Here is a 22,917-nt window from a genome sequence, read left to right on the forward strand (position 1 = left end):
TTTCGACTTGATGTGCGGAGCTAGGCATTCCCTTCGGAAGGAAGAGCCAGCAAAGCACGACGGCGAGTAGAAAGATAGGAGCCTGCCCAAGGAATGACCAGCGCCAACCGATGGTATCTGCAAGCCACCCTCCGAGAGGACCACCGAGACTACGGCCAACTGTGGCGGCGAGGTTGAGGCCGGCTTGCCAGGCAGCAACATCGCGCAGAGGCACGAGATCTGTGATAGTTAGCTACGTGAATCTTTCCAGCCCTCAAGAACAACAAACCTGTAATCAGGAGCAAGCCAAGCACGTTCAACGACGAGCCGCCAGATCCAGAGACCACTCGGCCGACCACAACTTGCCACATGGTACTACCAACACCAACCACGGCACTGACGGTTTACTGTCAGCTTCATTCACGGGATTTTCTCCTGTTAGATCATCTTGGGTTTTACCATCCAACAGCAAACAACAAATATGCCACCATTAGCAAGGCACGGCGGCCATATATGTCACTCAGCTTGCCATACTAATCTTCTATTAGTCACACCTCAGCCACGGTCTCGAAAACACACCCACCAAAGTCTGTGTTGCCGCTCCAGCAAGCGCGAATGCTACAAATAGCCAACTCGAGTTTTCAAGGTCGTCGAATTCTGAAGCAATCGTCGGATGCGTGGCCATAACCAAGGAGCCATCGGCGTTTGCGGTAAATGTCCCAACCAGCAGGATCGCCACGATCTTGATGACAGCCGATGCCGGCGTGCCCTGGGATTTCGTCTCGGTATCATTCTCGGCACAAGCGGGTGCGGTACGCTCAACGTCAACGTACGCCTCATCGACCTCTGTCGACGGTGTGAGATGCCATGGAAGGAATTGACCGTCCGAGTCTCCGCTCGACGATGAAGATGTCAAAGAGCTCTCACCTGACGAACTTGATTCTCTTCGATTTCGCGGCAACAGTGGCGACCGCTCGTCGACTACTCTCTCTTCCGCAGTCTCTTCTCCTCTACTACGTAGCGTCTCTTGGCGAGCCATGTTTGATGGATCACTCGTGTGTAATAGGATTGTGGAGGAGAGAGAAGAGAGAAAGGGCCGCAAGCACCGGCGCGATTCGAAGAAAACCAAGGTGTCATCGGCTACGCAGGCTGCGACTCAGCTGGGATGAACCTTTTCAGAATTCCGGGGGACAGCGCATCTATGCAAACGTGCGACCCGCGACCGCTGAGATCCTTAGGGACCCCATGACGTCGGCCAATCAGACTTTCCACAAACTCCGATAACCTCCTTCCCAAGCTCCCGGTCCCGTTGACTCAATGTCCGTCAGAAGAATTTGAAGAATCATGCTTGGCCCAGGAAGAAAAGTTGCCGATAAGGGGATCCAGGCTGGGTCCTTGCTATGGCGACATATTGCGCCATTGCCGCCATGCAACTTCGGTCATCCTCGGACCCCACACTACCGGGAAGCCGGCGGGGCCCGGTCATTCCCCGGCCGGCTCTACGCGGTTATTTGGTGCAGGAGGTCCACATTGAGTACTGCAGAAGACGAGACTATTGTTGGTTCTACAGTCTAGAATCCAAGGCTTGCAGCCGCATGCAGGGGCTACTCCATGGGTTGGTAGCGAAAGTCTTTCCAGGGGCAGCTTTCCACTCCGTCGGCGGATCTCGCCCGTGCAACGGAAAATGTGGCTGCTTCTCATCGACCCGGATCTCGGAAACATGTGTCTATATGACTCAGCGGTGCAGCTGACTTGCTGTTGAAACTCTGCCCAACATTGACGGCTGCCGTTGCGGTCCCGATGGCATCGGCCAACTTCGCGTCGCGAGGGAGGCAAATAGAAGCCATGGCCAACTTGATCGGATCACCGAGTCCGTTTTGTTTCCTGCCCCCGATTCTCTTTTCCTGACATGTGTGAATCAAACACTGACCAACACGGGAATGAAACGGGCGTGGGGTTGGTCAATGACGGGCGTGCGGGCTGCCCACGTTTCATTGAACCAGACTAGTAAGCCTCCCACATCTCCATGGCCAGATGATGGGCGACTCGTCTGAAGTTCTGTTGCATTTCAGCTGAGGCGAAACAGCGTGTTGGGCTGCATCTGGCACTAAGGCCGTTGAGTTTTAAACGTGGCTAGATTCATATAATCGAGTCTTCCAATGCAATAATTCCCCTCCAAACCTTTGCTTGAAAGGTGTACACGGCAACAAAAGAGAGAATTCTCCTTGTTTCTCGATTATCTAGCATACACCTATGGCTTCACCAGATTCCTTGGCAACTCGCCAAATTGCTGGGCCTGTTCAAGTTCACGATATTCCCGACTACGTCTCTCACGTAGAACGATGGACTTGGGGAGATGGCCTTGGTGTGTAACAGTGTGTTATACTGAAATGCCACACATTCAACTTGTCACTAGTCTTATCACAGTTTTGACGGCTTCGTGATGCTCCATGCCGCCGTACGTAGAAACGGGATACGCACTATTGCCCGGCCCGTACTTCCTTTACCTTCATGTGACAAATTCTGCCACTGCTATTTGGTGTACCATTAGGGCTGTTCCAGAGCTGCTAACAAACTAGCGAGGAAGGGATCGAAAAGCTGCCTGTTCAGTGTGCACAGAGGCTTGTAGGCGTCAGGTAACGACCAGCAGACCAGTTCATGTTGCGTAGCGATGGCCGTTCGCCATTCCTCCAAGGACCATGAACGCTACGTTTGGCACACATGACTTGGCAATTGAGATTTCGCAGAATATTAGACCCATTCACCCCAATGGAGTCCCTTCCAGTATACAAGGCCGTCTCGCTCGAATTGTGGCCCTTCTGCGTCTACAAGATAACCCATCTCGCAACGCGAGTATTCAACTCGAACTTGTTGTTGCTGATAGAAACTGTCGAATCTCGGTGAAAGTGCGTCGCGCAGAGTGTCCACATTGCCTTGCGGATGCAGTGAGCGCCAAGGATGTGTGCAAACGTTTGCAAGACTTCGTTACAAGCAACAACGAGTCCAGACGAGAAACGATCTTCTCAATAGGTAGTCCAAGAAGCGATGTTGACTGGGACTCTTCATGCAAAAGATTGTTCAGTTGGCCCGGGTCGGTCTGTACCAAGCTTGTTAGTCTCTGGCTCAAGAAGATCTATGAACAACTTACATTGAGGTCGTAAAGTTCATGCTCGTTATTACACCACACTGAGTAGTAAAGGTTATACTCCTTTGAAACTACGCGCAGAGCCTTGTACGTGTTGTTGAATACGAAGGACTCGTTCCGACCAAAATATCCCCAAGGACCCTCGGAGGCCGCAAAGCCCCAATATTCAACTGTGACATGCTCATGTCTTGTCTTTGCCGCATTACCAAAATCTTCCTCGGTCAGGGGAATAGCTAGACCATCGAAATTAGCACGTAGAGGTGCTTGCGCTAGACCCATGATCGTAGGCACCAGGTCTTGATGTGTTGTCACAACTTCGGCGACTTTGCCTTCCGGGACTTGAGGGCCCCGAATGATGAGAGGGATGTTGATGTCCTCTTCATAGCCACACTCCTTTCCAGGTTGGAGGCGGTGATGTCCGATATGATAACCATTATCAGTGGTATAAAATATGTATGTCTCTTCGAGAATACCATATTCTTCAAATCTGGAAATCACAGAATCAACCAGCTCATCGACCGCCTGCAAAGCTCGAAGTCTGTTCCGATAGAAGTGATCATTAAACGCGACATTTTCGGCACTTTGTCTCGGTTGTTGCCGAACCCAGTTGGCTCCAGATACCTTCTCGGGATTGAAGTTGTCCGTTCGCGGGACAATGGCATCGGGGAAAAAATGGGCGTGCCTCTCGGCGGGAATTGGTGGCGTTGCAACGATGCCATGCGGATCGTGAACGCTGCCGTTGCTGATGACATTGGATTGTACATTTGAATGAGGTGCAACAGGCGCGATTCCGAGGAAGAAGGGCTTGGACACAGCCACGGCATCGTCAAGGAAGTCCAAAGCCTTGCCAGCCAGAACATCCGTACTGTATTCGCCTTCATGGCTCACCGGCGGATTTTGGTTTCGTTGAAATGTGGCGTTAAGGTAAGAATAAGTGAACGGGTCCAGCAAAAACTCGGATCCAGTCCATCCAGCTGCGTGGGGACTGTGGTAGTTGTTCACGGTATGAGCATTGAACAGTTTTCCAGTGTAGTATGTATTGTAGCCCACGTTCTGGAGGAATTTGGGTAGGTAGTTCTCATTGTGGCCCTCTGCCACGAACTTGGGATATCCACCTGGGTTCAGGTCAGCTTGGGCGCCATTGGTACTAGCTCGTGAACACTCACCGTAAGGAGGAAAGATGTCAGTGACATTGGTGTTGTGCGCAGCTTTCCCTGTCCAAAGAGTCACTCTTGAAGGACAACAAAGTGCTGTCGTACAGAAGTGTCTCTTATACAGGGTGCCTTGGTCGATCAAATGCTTCTTGATGAAGGGGACGTAATCCAGCGAGTTCATGTGCAGGTCTTGATCGTCAGTCAGAATGAAAACGATGTTTGGCCTGCGCGAGGAACCAGAGACAAGAGGAACTTGATATTCATCTGATTGGAGGAAGGAGCCGGCGCCGACCGACAAAATGCCAGCCAACACCGTCAGAGATTTGAGAGACATGATCACAATAGGGAGGCGTCCTGCCTGGCGAACCCCCAGCAGTGTTTGTAGCTGGTCTGGCTTTGAATATGACCGAGAATGAGACACTTTTTAGAGAGCTCAAACTCTTTAATATTTTGGGTCTGAGGTAGGATGGTTTTTGATAGCTCCATCATTCCGAGAGCACTCATCGGAGTTGGACCCCGACGGTGCTTGCCAGCGTCAGCCCCAGGCTTTGACAACATCCACACGCATATGGCGTGCTTCCCTCGGCAGTGTACTTCCAATACCGCCTTCCCGCCGAGCCACTCAAGGCCAAAAGCGATATCCGCAACATACACAAATGCCGGCATGGCTACGACACTCGCTGCAAACCCCCCACGAAGCAGTTCATCCATTCGGCTGGGTCTCTGCCCCTTGCCCTTGGGCCTCATAGAGGGCTGCGTCGATCAACACCCCCCCAACGGCGCGCTAATTCTTCCGATTTTTCTGATACAATCAATTCCGATGTACAGACGTTATGTATTGTTGCCCACAGGCATTCGTCGGAGCAACAAGTGGCAAGAATATCACCCTGTACCATACAAGAGGCTGTGATCCATCAGCACTCAGCATGATTGACGGATGTAATCCGCTGTGCGCACATGCTCCGGGGTGATATCCGAAAGAGCATGAAATGATACATGCGGTTGCATCGGAGTACCCGTTTCTCTGGCGTAGGGCGTCGATGCGGCGGCTCGCAAGCTACAACGGAATCTGCCGGTCTCGTAGAGGCATGCCGTAGGCTGGACAGTGTATGAATATACTCGTTCACCGAGTTATTCCGAACTCGTTCATCCCCAGCGCTTGCAGTATCGTTTTCTGTCGGAATCGTAGTCCTCATAGAACCCACTCCACACGTCTTGGTTGGCGCATTGCCGATGACCAGTCGTGACCTCATTCTCTGGGCAACCGGGGAGAGCAGCCTCCCACTGTTTCTTCGTGCGCGGTCTCCAAGGCTTTGGCATTGGCCAGTCGCTGAAATGCACCAGGTAAGACTTTGACACCTCTTCCACCGGATCCCAACTGTCATCGTGCTGGCCTAGGTACTTCTGATGGTCATCATCGCGAAACTCTCCCGTCAGAAGGGCCAGTCGACGGTGAGGCAGTATGCTTGCCGTATCCTTGAACATAATGTTCACCAAATCCATATCGAGCTTTCCGGACGACAGCGATTCTTCGATGAGTCTGTCGTGGGTTGTCTTGTTCGGCTCGATAAGCATGACATGCGAGCTGAGCACCCGTTCAGCTGCAGGCACATCGGGTTCGTTCAACCAGTATGCTTGGGGGACAGCCACGCTGGCCCTGGGCGATTGAAAGAAAGAGTCCATATTGTTCAGTACTTGGCTGTCAGAGTCGAATATCATGACTCGCTCGTACTCGGTAAGGTCGAAGGCATGAAACTTGTTGAGACTGTCGGCCCACGTTGCGCTCGCTTTCGTTTTGGAGATCCGGACGTAGTCGAATGGCCTCAAAATGACTCGGGGATGGTTGGAACGAATGCTGCGAATTGCTTTTGCCTCCGCCTTCTTCCCTTCCGTCCATGAAGAGGGGAAAATCAAGACCATGTCATTTTCGGCGCCGAATTTCCGAAGGCGATTGAAGTTGATGACCTGGCATCGTCAGCTCTGGTTGCGCTCAGAAGAGTACATGGTGAACACATACAGCGTTGCATAGATAATCCAAGTCCGTCGCATATTGCGCGTATGCGAATTTCGAGCTGCGTTCCTGCGACTTCGCGGCAGGAGTGTGTTGGCTCTCATTCCCCGCAAGATAAGACGAGCCGAAGATGTCTTGTTCCCAAATCAATTGGTGGCTTGTCAAGAGGACAGTGACGAAGATGGCGCACGTCAACGAGACGGCAACGGCACGTCTCAGCGATGGGATGAACATGTTCGTCACGGCGGGGTGATCATATTGCTTCTCCGAGGTTCTTCAGCACGACAGACAGCGCACTCTGGTGCGACAGCATATGCGGGCGGCGAGCTTTATCTCACATTTTCAGCCCAAAGGAATGGTTCGCGACAACAGGGAAGCTCCCCTTGGCGGCATGGCGGCATGGCAAGTGGAAGGATTGGCAGGAAAAGCTAATTATACGAGGCTGGGCCTCCCACGGCAATTGAATCCCGCCTACCCCGAAGCCGTCTATTCTGACACTTGTGTATGGCTTCAACCAGGGTCAAGGCAGTCAGCAACACCAATTGACCTCGTATCGGATGCTTGGGCCGGTGGGGCCACTGCTTTTTCGGGGTGTCTTGGGGACTCTTGGGGTCTTGGGGAAGACTTGGGCGGTGAACAGCGCACACCATACTTTGGTGCGGAGTGGGCTGAGGCTGATTCCGACTCAATCGCAATTGGCCAGCCAAAAGCCTTGGGAGATCTTGGGAACGCTCGGCATGGTTCGTGAGCCAGAAAAGAGTCGGGATCAACCGTGGTAGACATGATGATAGACGAAACTAAAGTGAAATGAAGCGACCCAACACGACTCAAAGGGGGGGTCCCACAGTCCACTGTACCTAGTATATCCATCGACGGATATTATTCGTAGGAAGCATTAATAGCGACGATCCCAGTGTGTGGATTTCCGACAAGAGAGAGAAACTTAGAAAAAACAGACCATTCATCTTGTCAGACGAAATGCCCGCTCATCCTAAGGGCCTTGCGACGAAAGCAAAAGACCGCAGCGCAAGGCATTTCGAAATCGCGCTTGTTGCACTAATCGATGCACTCGGCTGAGCTGACAACCCCATGTCTTCACCTTGTGACATCATTGAGTAACGGATAATGGATGCGAAGCTTTCTGCCAGTGCCGTGAGCCGAGGAGAAGAACAAACCCCTGCTTCGTGGGCTGAGTGATCTCCAGGCTAACCTGCCAAAGACCCGCTATGAAATGGCTCCCCCACGATACCGTGATACGAATCTCTCGCTTCCGTCGCTTACTCCGAATGGAGCCGAGGGAGACATCCGCACCATTGACAACAGCCCAACGGTCGAGGCGGTTTGGTCTCTGATTGCACATTTGAGATCAATTCGTCGCTACGGGATGAAAAGTGAGCAGCAACAATCGAAACGGAGTGCGGGCAAGCATTACAAACTCACAGTGTACTAGTAAGTATCTGCACTCGTCAATGGCGGTGTTATTAAAGAATACCTACTCAGTTGCCCTATCTTGTCTCCATACGAAGAAAACTGGCCTCGACTGCTGTTGATCCAGCGGCGAAGAAACATGCATCTGGATGGGCAGAGTAAGCTCCATGATCTCTGCAAATGCGGGATGCGCAGCCACAGTATCTTCGCTCACTTTTAGTTTCAGAGGTCGACACGCCTTATCATTGCCGAGTCTGCCCAAGAGTAGAGAAGCAGGACCGATTCTGTTTAATGCTGCCTCCCAAAAAGTTGGTATAATACATCATGCCGGGCTTGCCTACATTATGCTGGGTATCCCCGTTTCTCGCTCTCCGTGAAGAAGATGACCATACGCCACAGCTTCTTGACCATATCCTCCGCCTCATCATCCAAAGCCTATTGGTCAAGTTAGCTGTAATATTCTGGAAATATGGGGTTAATGCACGTACTGGGACAAGCTCTTCGACCAGATCTGAAGGTTTGGCGTGCTTCCGTAGATGCTCCTCCACCACCTCGACCAAAAGCTCTTCCTGGACGCCGAGATACTCAACAATCTTCTTCTCGACAAACGGTCGAAGCTTCTCGCGGATGATCGCATCGTCCAAGTAATCCCACTGCACCGCCCAATTCCACAATCCCTCCTTCTCGGACGGGATCTCCTGTGCGAGTGCACGAACCGCCTTGCTGATCTCTTCCTCTGTCATCTTATCCGCCGCAGTAGTGGGTTCAAACTGGATGGGAATCAGCTGCCTCTTGGCCGTGCTGTCTTGCTCTTCATCATCAAGGAGGCCTTCCACTTCAGCAACAGTGCGCCGCTGCGGTGCGGCACGCTGGGCTTGAGAACGTTGAGCAGCAGCGCCAAGAGACAACTTGAAGGGCGCAGGGGCGGAAACAGTAGCTTGCTGGCGTTGCTCCATCTCCTGGGCCTGCTGATCAAGGAATGAGTCGGCAATACCACGCGCCTTCTCCATATCGGCAGCCTCTCTGCGTTGCTCGTCCTCCTCCGCTTTCCGATCTGCTTCGTCTCTTGCCTGTTCGTCGGCTCTCTCGATCTGCCGTTTTTTAACCCATGCAGCATGATCACGGTAGTAAAGATGGTTCTTTCGAGACGCTTCTCTCTCGTCATCCCAAGCTTTCTCTCTTTCGAGTTGCTCCTGCACCCGCCTCTCCAAGCTCTCCTCTTCTTGGAGCTCGCGCTCCTTTTCACGCTCCAGAGCCGCAGCTCTAGACCGCTCTCTGTTGACCCACTTGCGTTCGGCTTCGAGATACATCTTTTCGTCTTCGGATTTTTGCTTAGACAGTTCTCGCTGATACAGTTCTTCGTCATCAGCATCCGTGTCCTCGTCCTCGCGGTTAATTGAGAACTCGGTGTTGGAGATGCCACCGTTGACGAAAGAAGTTGTCCGGGTGCCATTCTGGCCCCTGGGGCCAGAAGGAGCATTGGGAACACCACGGGGTCCAACAGGAATGTTATTCGAGTTGGATGGAGGTGGTGAGTCCAGTCTGGAAGGACGGGAAGGGCCATTGCGGTTTCGTTCCATCTCTTCCATCTCCTCTTCGCGCTTCAGACGCTCCATGTCCCGCTTGTTGCTACGCTCTCGGAACGCAGCGATCTCTGCGGCGACAACCTCCCGCATCTCAGCGGGAATGTCTGCGAGTTCGTCATCTTGAGCTAGAGGAATATTGACAACCTCGACGTTTTCACCGGAGTTGCCCATAGCAACATCACCTTCGCCATCGATGTTCGTTGCGGTCTTTGGATAAACGAGGTCTCGAATTACGTGCCGCAGGGCGTCTTTCGCAGCCTGGGTCCTTGAATCGGCACCGCTGTCATCACCTCTGCCCTCTTTGTAGGATTCGATGTACTTCAGAGAGTTAGGGTCGACCGTAACCTGGAGCTTTACCATTTCAACTCCTTCGAACTTGTCGTCATCTGCAGATGGCGCTTCCGCTGGGCTCTGGCGTTTGAGAGGAACTTCGGTGTCCTGCAAAAGATCGGCGGCCGTCGAGAAGGAGTCGGCGTCTTCGTATTGAGCAAAGCCAAATTTGGCGCCTTTTCCATCAGACAGAACTGATGTTGCGGCATCCCATCTCCGGAGCTTGCCAACAGCATTCAAAATTCTCTCGATACCTTCGTCGCCACCAACTCCGTCTGGAATCTTGTGAACAAATAATGTGCGCAACTTCTCTTCGCTGGTCGGAGGGACGAGCGATTGCATGTGCTCTCGAGCAGCGGCTCTTGACTGGTCAAAGCCACGGTCCATACCAAGTCCTTGTCTTCCACCGCTTGGGGTATTGCTGTCCTTCCTTCCCGATTCAGGGGCACCTGGCTTAGCGCCTATGGTTCCCAGACGGATGACGGGTGCGCTGAAGTTGATGTTGGGGAGGTTCGCGGGAGCTTGGAAGTTAGGCGGCAGGCCGCTTTGTCGGTTAGCTTGTGCGTTGTTGGATTGCTGGACACCGGGAGGTGGTGCCATTCCCGGAGCGGAAGACATGCCTGGCGGAGGGCCTGAATATCGGTCAGCGTAGGAACTCGATGGCGCAGCTTGGTATCCCAAACCTAGACCAGGTGGAGGAGCCATGCCAGGCGCGGCGTTGGATCCCGGGAAGCCGCCATAGCTCGGGGGAGGCCCGTAAGGGTTTCCTGCTGAGAGATTGAGTGAGTGCAAGTGTGAATCCGAGAGCTACGAATGCATACCTCCGTACGGGTTGTACGACATGACGATGCAATGCGAGTGGTTGCTAATTGAATGTCGCTCGGTCGGTGTGTCAATCCGCAATCCGCAAGTAATTCGAGGGTGTGGTAATAGTCGCTGATACCTCGTGTCGCGATCGAAGCCGGCTGCAGGTAGAGATTGCTAGGACTTGATCTATCCGTAAGGTCGGGCGGCAGGCGCAGAGTATGGTGAAGGCGGAGGGGGGGTCAGGTCGAGCACGGAAACGAAGACGAGGACGACACTGACGATTTGAGCTCCAGAAGCTCTGGGTCGAACATTCAAAATTCGGCGCGAGGCCAACGCGAAGCAGGCTTGGTCTCGCGACTGGTCTCTGATTGGTCCATTTTGTGGAGCGGGCGGGAGTACGGCGACACGCTTATCCGAGTGAGCTCCTGTCCGAGCGGCGGGCAATGCGGGAGGTCCGGTACGTACCTCAGCAACTTTCGCATTTTCGAGGAAATCTTCGCGGTCGAGCTTGTCGGTGTTGACATTTTGCCCTGCTGCGCAACCCACGCCGGCCTCCAGCAGTGTGCTCTCCCGCTTGGTAGAGTGTCTAATCGCCATGTAGGGCCACGGACTCGTGCCATTGATCAAACATTCACTAATCCTTACTTCTTCAGGGCGTCCGAAATCGGGCTTTTGAGCAGGAGACTGCTCACCTCGTGCTCCCTCCGCAACACTTCGCTACGATCATCACAGCTGGCCAGCCAGCCTCTATGGCTACAGCCACGTACTTTCTCGACATCCCGCACTTTTTTCAACAGCGAGTCTCTGTTCGGTGTGAAAGGTCCCCTCGCAGAGAACCCCCAATCATCGACGACGGCCTCCTCGACATCGTCCTCTCCGACAGCAGCCGCCAAAAAGAAGCCCCACACTCCTTTCGCGTACGATGCCACTTCCTCAAACTTCGATATCTCTCAACTCATCGCCATGGACTCCGACGACTTCATGATGAAGCACCACGCCGCTGGTCAGCAAGAGATCGAGCTCCGAACTCGCCCGCAAACAGGCCGCACAATCCACGTCACCGGCTCCCGCGACTTTTCCGCCGCAATGAAGGCCCTCGATGTCTCAACCAAGAGGAACAGGATCAAGTCCCTTTGGCACGGGCAGAAGTTTCACGAGCGTCCAGGAATGAGACGCAAGAGGCTCAGGAGGGAGAGATCGATAAAGCGATATAAGGAGGGTTTCGTCGCGACAGTGCGTCGAGTACAGGAGCTGACAAACCAGGGCTGGTAAATTTTGGAAGCTGTAAAATGGTCTGGCCCATGAGTTGAGAAGAAACGGAATTGCCCAAGCAGCCTTGGAGTGTACAACATTTAGCAATCATAGAGCTTTCTCAATACAGAAGCTCAAATGTATTATGTATGGGTCATGAAACATATCTAAGTCACTGTACATCTTCGGCCTCGAGAGGTCTTCTCGAAGGCGAGGGAGCTGGGCTGGTCTTGATCCTTGGCCGACTCCTAAAAACCGCCTCCATATCCTCCCTGGCCATCAACTCTTCTGCGAGGATGGACGCGTCCGGGTCCAATTCTGTCTTTTCCTCTTCAACGACAGGGAATTGGCTGCCTTCCGTCCTTGCCCGCGCCCGAGATTTCTTCAGTGACCTTTGTCGATCCAGCTGTGCCTTCTGGCGGGCAGCCTCAAAACCTGCCATGCTCCGTCGTGTACGAGACATTAAATCGTCTTCGTCTGTAATGTTGATCGTAAGGTCTTCATTGTGTTTGCTGGGTGTTGATAGAGGTCGTAAGGACAAGGTTTCATCCTCGTCATCGTCCGGATCATAGCGTACCCCACGTGAAGACCGCGCCATGGACAACCTGGTTCGTTCCGCAAGAGATAACGTATGTCTAGGTTTCGGACGTTTGACGGGAGAAGGAGAAGCATTGTGTATGTCGTCAAGAATTTGGTCTGCCAATTCCTGTGTGGGTGATTTCGGGGGTTCTGGTTCAGGTATGTCTTCTTCACTGTCAAAAGAAATAACTGGCTGTTCCGCCGCTAACGGTAGAGGACTAGGGGATCGGCTTGGAATCTTTTGGGTGAGTTGATCCTCCTCTGGTAGTGGCGGAGTCGGTGGGGGTATAGATAGCTCGTCGTGTGTGTCCGGGGGGAGCACTGGAGGGCTTGGAAGTGGCCGCGGTAACTCGACATGGCGTTTGGCCTCTTCCGAGAGCTGGAGAGACGGTCGCCCAAGCCGTCGTGATGGCGGTGCTACATCGTGTGTCGAGGGCCGCCGCGGAGCATGTTGCAAAACGTGGCCATCGTCCTCCAGCTCGCTCAGCTCGGATACTGTTTCCTCCCCGAGACTCTCCCTCGCGCCCGAAATTGTTTCGGGCCGCTCTGGTTGGCCTAGGCGATGGGATCGTGGCGGCCCAAACATTTCGGTGAAGTTGATCACTGGTTGAGCGCCCACCTGGGCCAGGTCCCTTTCGCATCCGTCGAGTAAATCTGCATAGTCAGAGGTCAAATGGGGTATCCTTCTCGCAAGCTGCTTTCTTGGGCTCATTCGTCCAAGCCGGAGGCTCTCATGCTTGTCGAAAGCGAGATCGATACCTCGTTTAGATTTTGCTGGGCGGGACGTCGAGGGAGTAGGAGCTAGTGGCTGGTCGCCAAACATGTTTTGTCGGAAATGCTGCCATTTCGCTAGTCTCTCCTTCTGGGTCTTCACCCGGCCGTCGAGTTGCTCCAGCAGACCTTTCCCGTGGTCTTCCAGCTCGGCAAGACGACCGGACTGCAGACGCCTCCAAACTCGGTCGAAAGGTGCTGTCAATACGCCATCTTTTCGCGCATTTGCATCACCGTAAAGCAAGGTCTCCATCCACTGTTCGTTTCCAGCCCAGTTATTGCGGACCGTTCTCCAGGTATCCAGCTTCACATCGTCCGAGATGTCTTTATGTTTCGACTGCTCTCGTGCAGCCGTGATCTGCTCTTTCCGGTGCGCAATGTTCTGTTCCTTGAGATGCAGCAGCTCGGCGAGGCCACGGTATCGTTGCCTCGCTTCATCCTTTCTTCGCATCGCATGTCTAATGGATACCTTATGAGCAAGAGCCAGTGTCACCAGCTCAGCGCGTTCAGCGCTGTATCCACGATTTTCCAGTGCCAGTTGTTGAGCAACAGCGGGGTATTCTCCCTCAGCTTCGGCGACTTCTGCAACCATCTTTTTGAGAACAGCCGAGGAAAAGACAGCAAGGACCTCTTCTAGCCGTTCACCCCTGCACTCATCCAACATTGTCTTGCGTACGACGGCATCGCGGCCAAGAACTCCGGTCTTTTTGGCCTGCTCGAGGCTTCGTAAGAGGGCGGCACGCAGATTCAAGGATTGGACATGGTCTCGAGGAGGGAAGAAGGGCTGAAGCTTCTGCAGCATAGAGGGTCAGTAAGGTTCAAAGGAGGGCGGTTGTTGACGTACATTTCGCGCCTCTTCCGGGTCCCAGAGCACGAAGAGCTGGTAAAGCGTCCATTCTACGCACTGGATGCGCTTCTTCTGCACCGTGAAAGTTTGGGCGTCGAAGTCGGGCCAATCAGGGTAGGAAGGAAAGTCGAGCAGACGAAGATTGGTGAGAAACAGATTGACATTGGAGGTAGCAATGGGCGGCGGAGCTACAGAGGTGGTCACAGATGCGCCCGAAGCCTTTGCTGACGGGACGGCGCGCGGTTGCCGGGATCGGGCAAGCAGAGAATTGGGCGGCAGAGTCGCCATGACGACATTTTGCTGCGTGAAGGCGGTTTCGAGGGATCAGAGTTGAATCTTGTCTTGGCCGAAGTCGTCGAAGAAAAAAGGGGGGGTGGGTGGTTTTAGCAGGCGCGTGTCGCATTGAATTGACGCCGATTGCAGGAATCGCATTTGTTGTGTTGATGGTGGGGAGAAACGGCGGTGGAGGGATCAGCCCAGCAGCTGCCTCAACTGCCTTGCAAGTTAGCGGTCAAGGATCCCCAGGTCGCTGTTAGTCGGGCACCTGCCCAGGTGTGAGGACTCACCGTGGCCCCACCAAGCCTACGCTGGTCTCACCTCGGTGAAGCGGCCGCAGCTTGTACAGCTTTAACAGAGGACCTGTCAATCGGCCAATTTCTAGCGCAAGTCTGTGCCAAAATACCGGCTCCTAAGTCGATGGCAGACGCCCGATTGGCAGCTATCCGCCCAACTTTGCCTGATCCAGCCTGCAGCGTTGCCCTGGCATCAGCTCTTCCGTCACGACGCGCTATTGAACATCCCAAACCGATTTCAGTGTTCTGGACGCGAAGTTTTGGCGGCATAAAACCTTGCAGAGAGTGACTACTTGATTTCATTCACGTCATGCCATACACATACAGTATGCGATTCGCATGATTGCGCATGAGAAACCTACTCGGCCTCCCCCATAGAGATCTGGCAACCACTTTCGCATGCGACACTATTGGCCGCCAGTCCTTGCCAAATGCTCAACACTAAAGTCGCCCTGCTCTACCTTCAATAGAGCAGAAGAGGAAATTTTTCATGAATCCGACAATCTCCGGCCTCGAATTCGGATTTCTCCCTCCATCCAGCAAATGCTGGTTTCTAGACCCGGAAGTATTGTCGTTGCGTGCAAAAGCAACGATAGGGCATGAAGAGAGAACGGTAGCCTAACGTTCCTTCTAATCGTGATTCGTTGATGCCGGTGATTTGATCTATTTGATCGCGAATCGGTTATCAAAACGTAATTGATTTTCTTCCTGGGCTTCAAACACGCAGATGCATCGGATTCTGCATCTTCTGGGTCTGAATGCAACGACAACTTCAAGGATCAAGTCAGCAGAATGGCAGGTCATCGCGTTGGGATCGAAATTGTGGTCATGTCATTCGATGTATTCTCGATATGAATTACGTTTATTTGGTGAGAAATGTCTAATGGAAATAATGAATGTGAAGATTCCAGGTTTGTTAGGTAATAGGTATCCAGCAATTCAGCTTGGCACACATCTTGGCCACTCCAACAGCAAACAATCCTCTCGATTATCAAACCGCCCTAGCCGGGCATACAATTGGATGAGTGACCGCTCAAATTATATTTATTCGGTGATTCCTCCGTCTCAGACCGAAGCCTCTTCTGCCCTGATCATTAACTATTGTTTGCAGCTCCGGGAGCTGCCTGTGATACCACAATCGCCAGCCAGTCATATGGAATCTCGAGCCGTCCATTACACAATTCCCCGGCAAGCATCACTACCACCTGAGATAAACAGCTACTTTCGTTGAAAAGTGTCAACCTTGCTGCGACACCATTCTCTCACGGAATGCACGTTTATATCCAGCCAGCAGCCCCTTGGCTGGGGAAACACATAAAGTCTTTCATCCGAAACCATGTGCCCGATGCCATCTTCGTCGACGACTTTGACGACTTTCCTTCGGACGCTTCAACAGTATTTCAGTTCTGCGATGGGTGGGCACTCAACCGCAACTTCGCCGCTCTGAACACTGCTGAAAAGGCTCTGATCAACGCTTACCCGAACAGCGATGCGCTTGCTCGGAAGGACTATCTCGCCAGAGTCGTTGACTTCTGGACGGCCAAGAGACCGGAAAGCATTCTCAAAAAGTGTGTCCCGTTGACGGTCCGGTTGTCTCTTGACTATGCCGAATATGTCGACGATGCTTTGACTGCGGCGGACGATCTCACGCTTTTGTCCTCACTGGAAGACAACGAGGACAAACCAGCCTCAGAGCGTGAGTGGTGGATCTTGAAACCGGCACTTGTTGACTGCGGTGCTGGTATTCGACTTTTTAGTACGATGGAGGAGCTTGCCAGCCATCTCGAGCTCGCGGAGTACGAGATTGACGAAGATGACGAGAGCGATCTCAGCTACCAAGCCATGCTTGAAGCCAATGGCAAGTCGGAAAATGACACCACCCGCGACAACTCTGAAGGCTTTTATCCAACCCTGTCGACGCCTGGGCTCGACACCTTAGACGCACTCGTAACGGCAACTGGAGAGTTGGCCCTCAACCAGCATAAGGACGGGATTCAAAGAGCCCCGAAGCCGCAGTATGTCTTCAAAGAGGGAGGTAGAATTCCCTCGGCCCAGATGCGCGAGTTCGTGGCTCAAAGATACATCGTTCACATCCCGCCAATGGAAAAGAGAAAATGGCATGCTCGAGCCTACGTCCTTGCAATGGGCCGCCTCAAGGTCTACGTCTTCAAGGAGATGCTCGCATTATTGGCCGGGGAGGACTATGAGCCCCCTTGGCTGAACCCCAGTCTCAAGTCATCTCTGACCAACACTGCACTTCAAGACGAAGATGTTTTTATAAACAAGCAATCGATGAGAGACTTCTGGTCGGCTCCAGACCACTTGCTGCCTGGTGACTGGAAAGCAAGCGTCTTTGAGCAGATTTGTCACACCTCGGCTGAGCTATTTCGTGGTGCAGCCCACACCATGGCGGATAAGTTCACAACGGTGGATAAGTGTTTTGAGCTCTTCGCCGTCGATTTCCTCATTGACACGGATGGCACTGCGTGGCTTTTAGAAGTGAACGAGACGCCTGCATTCTATGACGTTGGAATGGCTGGCCCCTTGGCCATGCGCCTCATGGAATCCGTCATTTACATCGCCATGGAGCATATGGGCAACGCCAAACTTGAGAAAGAACGCAATGCCCTTGCGAAGAAACGAATGATTCAAGTCTTGGACGAGACCGACAAGCTGGCTAAGAGCAACATTACGGAGATTCTGCCAGAGATTTAGATTCCGGGTGAAAAGCAGGCATATCCGGCTTGTGACAATGGGGTTTTGGCACTTTGCAAAGACACGGACGCTCTCAGGGATTCGCGACGGTCATGTTGCGAGTGTCAGGGCATTATTGGATGTCGATTGAAGAGAGGAGGCCAGAGATCAGGCTACCTCGGATTCAAAACGTTCTAGAAGCCAAAATCCACTCTATAAGTTGTATCTTAAATTCAAGCTTGATCCAATTGACCCCCCGCCTGGTTATCTGGAGATCATTGATCGTCTGTGAAACTCCTCGCTACGGCGTCAAACATAAAGCGTCGATCATAGTGCGAGCGAGGGAATTTCGCCAGTGACAAAACGTCGCAGCTGATTTTGGATTTTGAATACTTCGAAGCCTAATGGGGTTCGCAGCCGAGTTTTACTTGTCATACGACCTCTGTTAAGGTGCGTTACCAGTGGGGTTGTCTCGGGTCTGTGACAGGAGTCAACTTGGCCGCGGAGAGGCAGGGGCCTCCTGTCAAGTTCATGACATCGGCCAAAGCCGAATGCCATCCCATCTTAAACAAAGTCACATGTACTGATGGTTCTTTCCAGGAGCTGCCAGCTCTCGTATAAATAAGCGTTCAACAACCAGAAAGAAAGCTTTTGATCTTGTCTTTGGGTATTCCATCTGTATGATATACTAGCCTATTCTAAGTTCTCGGCCGGCCGATTCGCTTCAATCTCACATTCTGTTTTTTCAGTATTCTTTCTATTTTTAGAACTTGTCAAAATGAAGCTCTCTATTTCTCTGGTTCTTACTGCCATTCTCGGTCTCGCAGCTGCCGCTCCTCAACGCGGTGGGAGCAGAGAACAACAAAGAGCCGACCGCAAAGCCCTTCAAGACCTTGCTGGCACAGATGTTGATCCCAATCTCCCGAACGGAACAAGACTTCTCGACAATGGCCAGGGGCAGTGTGTGGCAGTTTCTGGAAAGGCTGTCTGCTCTGATGCTTCAGGAGCTACCTTGTAAGTTATCTCAGGAAAACTCAGAGAATTAGAGTATGACGTAGGTTCTGACATCTCCTAAAGCAGCTGAAATTAATATTCACCTTGGCATGCTGAGATTTCTGTAGAAACAGTCGTCAATATTGGACGGGAAATATATCCTCGTTCCTTCCGGTTACCGCGAGACTACTTGCTCTTTGTGACAACTCATCGTCCTCGATTTGCTCTTGTACCACTGCTCGGATTCGTCATCTTCACTGTTTTGATCAACTTGGTCTTGCGGGCCGACTAGATGCTATATTCCCGTACTCTCACTCTGACACCTTTTGAATCCAGTTTCGGATAAGGGGCGAGCCATGCGTGGGCCATTCGCACGTCTGATTCCTCTGTCTCGAACAGCTCAAAGTCGAACCGCGCAAAGACTTGGGCGATCGCAATGTGAAGTTCCGCCAGCGCCAAGCTAATGATTCAGTTAGCTGTGATTAGTCTATATGAAGAGCTTTGCTTACTTGATGCCCAAACATTGTCGTGACCCTTTGCCAAATGCAACAAAGTACCGCTGGAGCTCCGGCTTCTCCATCCAGCGTTCCGGGATGAATGACGTCGGTTCGGGAAATAAGTCGGCGTTCATCAAGACGTCAACAGTAGTCATCGAGACCGGTGTGTTTCTTGGAATGGTCCATTCACCATATTTCAACTCCGTATCAGGGGCAAGTCGAGGATCCCGCGTCACAACGCCGTGGGAGAGTCGGACTGATTCTAGTACACAGGCATTCAAGAAGGGCAATTTCTCGAGTTTCTGCCATCCACTGGGCCACCCAGCGGCAGCAAGCTCTTTCCGCATCCGTGCCGGGATGTCTGGCTTGCACGCAAAGTGGAATGCGGCCACCGCGAGAGCCCAAGAAGTCGTGATAAGGCCTGCTGCAACCATCAGCTGTGCCTCGTCTCCAAGCCGAGTATCCGTCTTTTCTGAGTCTGGGAGGTCGCTGTGGATGACTTCGTAAAAGATGTTTGCATGATCTATCTTCGTTGCTGTGTCATTGCTCCCGGCACGGATCTCGGCGATTCGAGCTCTCATACTCTGCGGTATGCTGTCAGAGCCGGTTCCTCACGAAGCGATACCCGAACTCACCTGTCTCAAAGTGACTATGGGCATGATTTCCGGCTGTGTTGCTTTCAAGAACCAGAGCGGGAGCGCATTCAATATCTTGAAAACAGAGGGAAATTGCTGCCCAAGGGCGCCGACGCTGTGAATTGTACGGAAAGCCTCGTAGAGCGTCTTCTCGAAGCCGGGCGAGTCTAGATGGTCATACGACTCACCAAAAGCGTACTGAGTGATGGTGTCTGTGGTCAATGCGACGAAAGCACGGTCAAGCTTGACGACCTCACCATCGGCAGACGCGGCGAGTTTGCGGCAGAGATCATCGACTTTCGTTTTGATGACGGATTCGAATTCGACTATTTTGCTTGCCGCGAAGAACGGGCTTAGCGCTTTGCGGCGAATCTTATGCAACTCGTGCGGAGATGTCGAGAAGCTGTCGGTTGAGAACCCGAATCGGCCAGCCATAAAGTCATACTTGTCACGACGACCGGCGCGAGTATAGAGAGTGTCGAAATACGACGGGTCATCTATATGCAGTTCTGTGGGCGAGATACGAATGATTGGCCCTGATATCTGTCAGGAGCTTTTCTACCTGCGGGATAGTCCTGCTGATGGACTGTGGCACGATTGCATTGAAAAGGTGTGGCCAGACCAGCCAGCTCATCATTCTCGCACTATCAACAGCGACCTTGAAGGCATGCACATACCATATCTCCGATGGAGGTCTTGAATATGAGTCGTAAACTTGCCGGGTTGGACGACATCATGGTAGAACTCGTACCACGACGAGAGAGCTGCTAATTTGGGGCCTGGAAACTTTGCTAGCGGAGAGAGAAACACGCGATAGATGGCGATGCATACTGTATAAGTGAGCAAAAGAACCACTGCTGTTCCAAAGTACGAGGCTGATGTTATCAGTAGGGGCGCCATGATGAGTGCGCCTCGCGCAATGCTGGTTCTCGGGTGTGTTTGAGAGAAAACACTCTCAGAAATGACGGCGGATGCGATGGGAACGCGCCTGCTTCTGATCACCCTTTCTCCATCATCCTGGACGCAGCGATGGTGCTGTCTCTGGCGCTAGTTGAAGCTAGCTGCAACCGGATGCAACCTCACCTTCCCTGTCCGTGGCCCCGGGCCGGACCCGTTGAAGGGATTCCCGTCTTGCTAACGAATCACGGCACCCTTATTGGTCCAGAGGCCACAAATCCCCAGGCGAGGTCGCGAGGAGCGTCCAAATTCGGAGCATTCTCCGCCGACTAGTATTTTTGGCGTTGAGCATGGCGCCGCTTTCCGACATACTCCATTGTATAAACGGGCCTCTTGCACTGCATCTCAGCAGCACCGTAACGCTTGGCTGAATGTCTTCTTGCCGGCTCTGGAAGACCTCGAATCGAATTGTTGTGTGGGACTACAGGGACTGCACGATAGGTGCTCTGTGAATAGGCTCCCCAGGTATGGTAGTTGCTTTGCAGCACAGTGGAAGCTGGGTCGATGGGTCAGAGCCGTGGGCACAATACTGGATAAATAGTTGGAGACTCAAGCTGTGTCCTGCTAGTGAAATACGTTAGCAGTGGTCGGTTTAGTCTGTCCAGGGGTCCTTCATTGTAGGATCACGGTGCTATACGCATCTACTCGTCAAGGGATGCAAGGTAAGCCGTAAGTGGGTTACTTACCTCTACTTTCCCTAGCATTTCAACCTCCGAACCCATCTCTTGATACCTTGTAGTTTGGAGATGAGCCGGAGGATCGGTCGTATGACCTCACATGATGTCAATATGCTCGCATGCCACTATCGTTTGCCTAGCATCGTCATCAATAGAGACAGTCGTTTAGTGGCTTTTCCATGAACTGAACTTCGTGGATTAGCGTCAAATGGGTTGTCGAAGACTCGAGGTAAGAGGCAATCAAGAGTGTGAAGCGGGAGCCACTTCGCGATGACCGAACAGTAAACGTTGATAATGAAAATGCGCTAGGAACACGATTCTTCATTGCACAATAACGTGTGAGAAAAGCAAGACAACATCCACACCGCCAGCTGGATTCAGAGACCCCTGAAGACCTCGGAGCGGTAAAGTTTGCGCCGACTGCGGTGCAACTGTATTGCAGCTACCAACGGGTACTGTAATCGGGTCGATCCATCTTCAGGCCAGATAATTTACAAGCCAGACCATCTCCAGACGGATACCTGTGTTTGCAGAGTCGATTTCATATAAGCCCAACAGCCGCAGCCGCCTTGGCAACGGGCGCAACTCGCCCACGGTTCTACCAGGTCGGTTTGCCGGTCCGGTTTTGGCGTCTAGTCAGTTGATGATCATCCCGAGGCACAACGGGATGAAACCGGAGGACCGCCTGGGGATCTAGAGTCGCTTCTCCGATCAGTATGGGATAACAAGCGTTCGTTTCACTCGAAAGAACCTTGTTGCACGTTTGCGTGGAAGCCGCGGAAAAAGAAGCATAGTCCTCCTGTTCTCGCTTTCGTGAGATTGACCACGACAATGCTCAGATGCTCTTACTTTGCAAATCGCGAGATGGGGGCTCCCGTAGATGATCCACGAAGAGTCGCAGATTGCAGGAAAGGGTGGTAGTTTTGCTTCTGGGGAGCAGGACTTGGCGCCCGCTCTCAACTTCAGAGTTAGACTTGACGCTCTCGTCAGGAGACTGCTTGGTTTGGCGTGTTCGTATTCGGTCGCTAGGCGCCGGCTGAAAGGAAACTACCCGACGAACTCCCGCAGACCCCTGAACCAGTCTAAATATGTAATCGAATGGACAACAGTCAAGACGAAGGGGAAGAAACGCAAAACCACCGTTGCAAACACCGGCAACGAAATTGCCATTCCTCATCCTCAAATTTTTGCAGTATCAGACCAAACGGCAGTCATGTACGAAAAGGAGTGAGTACAGATGGAGATAGTCGAGGTGACATGGACGGTTCAGAGGAAACCAATCCCAACGGCACGTCTGCGAGTAGGTAACAGTCTAGACCACATCAAGAACCGGAACCAGAAATAGCAGCGGCTGCCCAGGAACCACCCATCCAGTCAGTCATCGTCTCAGAAACCGCCGGATGGCAAGACTCCTACCGCAAGCAAGCTCATCCGAGGAATGGCCGATCAATGAACGTTGCACGAGCTTGCCCCTTACTCGAAAGGTCATCCGAACCGGTCTTCCTGGAATTCAAGTTGACAAATTGCTCCGCTATGGCGGCGAACGTCCAGCCCGCTTTGTTTATGTCATGTCTGGGGACAGTTAAGCATAATCGGGTGGAGGAGTTGTGATCAACGATAATTCGCCCGGCCGATTCGGTCTGTCCGGAGAGGCATCAGGCTCGGTAATCCTCCGAAGGAAAACAGACAAATGACGCCTGTCAGGTTCAGTCTAAAGCCGAAAATGTGCAAAGTTGCTGTTTGTTTGGTCGGATTGCCGCCGGATGACAAGCGACAAAACCATATTTGAAGGTGAAGGATAATGGGCTGCAAGAAGCTGCGAGTGGACACCTTGAACTGAGCAACATGATTTGCGCAAGAGTCGATCAAATCATCAAACGGCTGGGAAGACCGGTAGGGATGTCATGTGTCCAACGCGCCAGTCCAATGGGTGGAAAACCGGCCATCTCGTCTTGAGGACGCGGGCATTCGTCGACAGGTTTCCACCATTGGGAGGCCGGTGGT

General features: G+C 52.5%; 8 protein-coding genes across 8 annotated transcripts; 3 read left to right on the top strand and 5 right to left on the bottom strand.

Moving 5' to 3' along the window:
• Positions 1 to 2,804: 2,804 nt before the first annotated feature.
• Positions 2,805 to 4,612, bottom strand: ARS-2 (Arylsulfatase; the record flags this gene model as incomplete). Its single annotated transcript, XM_037322915.1, has 5 exons — positions 2,805 to 2,912; positions 2,969 to 3,076; positions 3,128 to 4,239; positions 4,291 to 4,338; positions 4,384 to 4,612. 5 exons carry the CDS (start codon positions 4,610 to 4,612, stop codon positions 2,805 to 2,807), a joined length of 1,605 nt encoding a protein of 534 aa, XP_037177344.1.
• An 812-nt stretch (positions 4,613 to 5,424) lies between these two features.
• GNT1-1 (Glucose N-acetyltransferase 1) lies at positions 5,425 to 6,523 on the bottom strand (the record flags this gene model as incomplete). Its single annotated transcript, XM_037322916.1, has 2 exons — positions 5,425 to 6,243; positions 6,296 to 6,523. The coding sequence occupies 2 exons, from the start codon at positions 6,521 to 6,523 to the stop codon at positions 5,425 to 5,427; spliced, it is 1,047 nt and encodes a 348-aa protein (XP_037177341.1).
• A 1,536-nt stretch (positions 6,524 to 8,059) lies between these two features.
• usp107 (U1 snRNP-associated protein usp107) lies at positions 8,060 to 10,476 on the bottom strand (the record flags this gene model as incomplete). The annotated part of the gene is made up of 4 exons (XM_037322917.1): positions 8,060 to 8,152; positions 8,206 to 10,265; positions 10,317 to 10,403; positions 10,455 to 10,476. 4 exons carry the CDS (start codon positions 10,474 to 10,476, stop codon positions 8,060 to 8,062), a joined length of 2,262 nt encoding a protein of 753 aa, XP_037177342.1.
• A 407-nt stretch (positions 10,477 to 10,883) lies between these two features.
• Positions 10,884 to 11,712, top strand: CGCA056_v007670 (uncharacterized protein; the record flags this gene model as incomplete). The annotated part of the gene is made up of 2 exons (XM_037322918.1): positions 10,884 to 10,897; positions 11,094 to 11,712. 2 exons carry the CDS (start codon positions 10,884 to 10,886, stop codon positions 11,710 to 11,712), a joined length of 633 nt encoding a protein of 210 aa, XP_037177973.1.
• A 151-nt stretch (positions 11,713 to 11,863) lies between these two features.
• On the bottom strand, positions 11,864 to 14,176 carry CGCA056_v007671 (uncharacterized protein; the record flags this gene model as incomplete). The annotated part of the gene is made up of 2 exons (XM_037322919.1): positions 11,864 to 13,834; positions 13,886 to 14,176. 2 exons carry the CDS (start codon positions 14,174 to 14,176, stop codon positions 11,864 to 11,866), a joined length of 2,262 nt encoding a protein of 753 aa, XP_037177972.1.
• Positions 14,177 to 15,729: 1,553 nt separating this feature from the next.
• Positions 15,730 to 17,175, top strand: PBY1-2 (putative tubulin--tyrosine ligase PBY1; the record flags this gene model as incomplete). The annotated part of the gene is made up of 1 exon (XM_037322920.1): positions 15,730 to 17,175. One exon carries the CDS (start codon positions 15,730 to 15,732, stop codon positions 17,173 to 17,175), a length of 1,446 nt encoding a protein of 481 aa, XP_037177975.1.
• A 757-nt stretch (positions 17,176 to 17,932) lies between these two features.
• CGCA056_v007673 (uncharacterized protein) lies at positions 17,933 to 18,172 on the top strand (the record flags this gene model as incomplete). Its single annotated transcript, XM_037322921.1, has 1 exon — positions 17,933 to 18,172. The coding sequence occupies one exon, from the start codon at positions 17,933 to 17,935 to the stop codon at positions 18,170 to 18,172; it is 240 nt and encodes a 79-aa protein (XP_037177974.1).
• A 229-nt stretch (positions 18,173 to 18,401) lies between these two features.
• On the bottom strand, positions 18,402 to 20,179 carry sdnE-6 (Cytochrome P450 monooxygenase sdnE; the record flags this gene model as incomplete). Its single annotated transcript, XM_037322922.1, has 5 exons — positions 18,402 to 18,404; positions 18,463 to 18,607; positions 18,657 to 19,228; positions 19,280 to 19,815; positions 19,957 to 20,179. 5 exons carry the CDS (start codon positions 20,177 to 20,179, stop codon positions 18,402 to 18,404), a joined length of 1,479 nt encoding a protein of 492 aa, XP_037177977.1.
• Between the last annotated feature and the right edge of the window lie 2,738 nt (positions 20,180 to 22,917).

Source organism: Colletotrichum aenigma (assembly GCF_013390185.1).
Source record: "Colletotrichum aenigma strain Cg56 chromosome Unknown KSG_Cg56_contig05, whole genome shotgun sequence".
Lineage (NCBI taxonomy): Eukaryota > Fungi > Ascomycota > Sordariomycetes > Glomerellales > Glomerellaceae > Colletotrichum > Colletotrichum aenigma.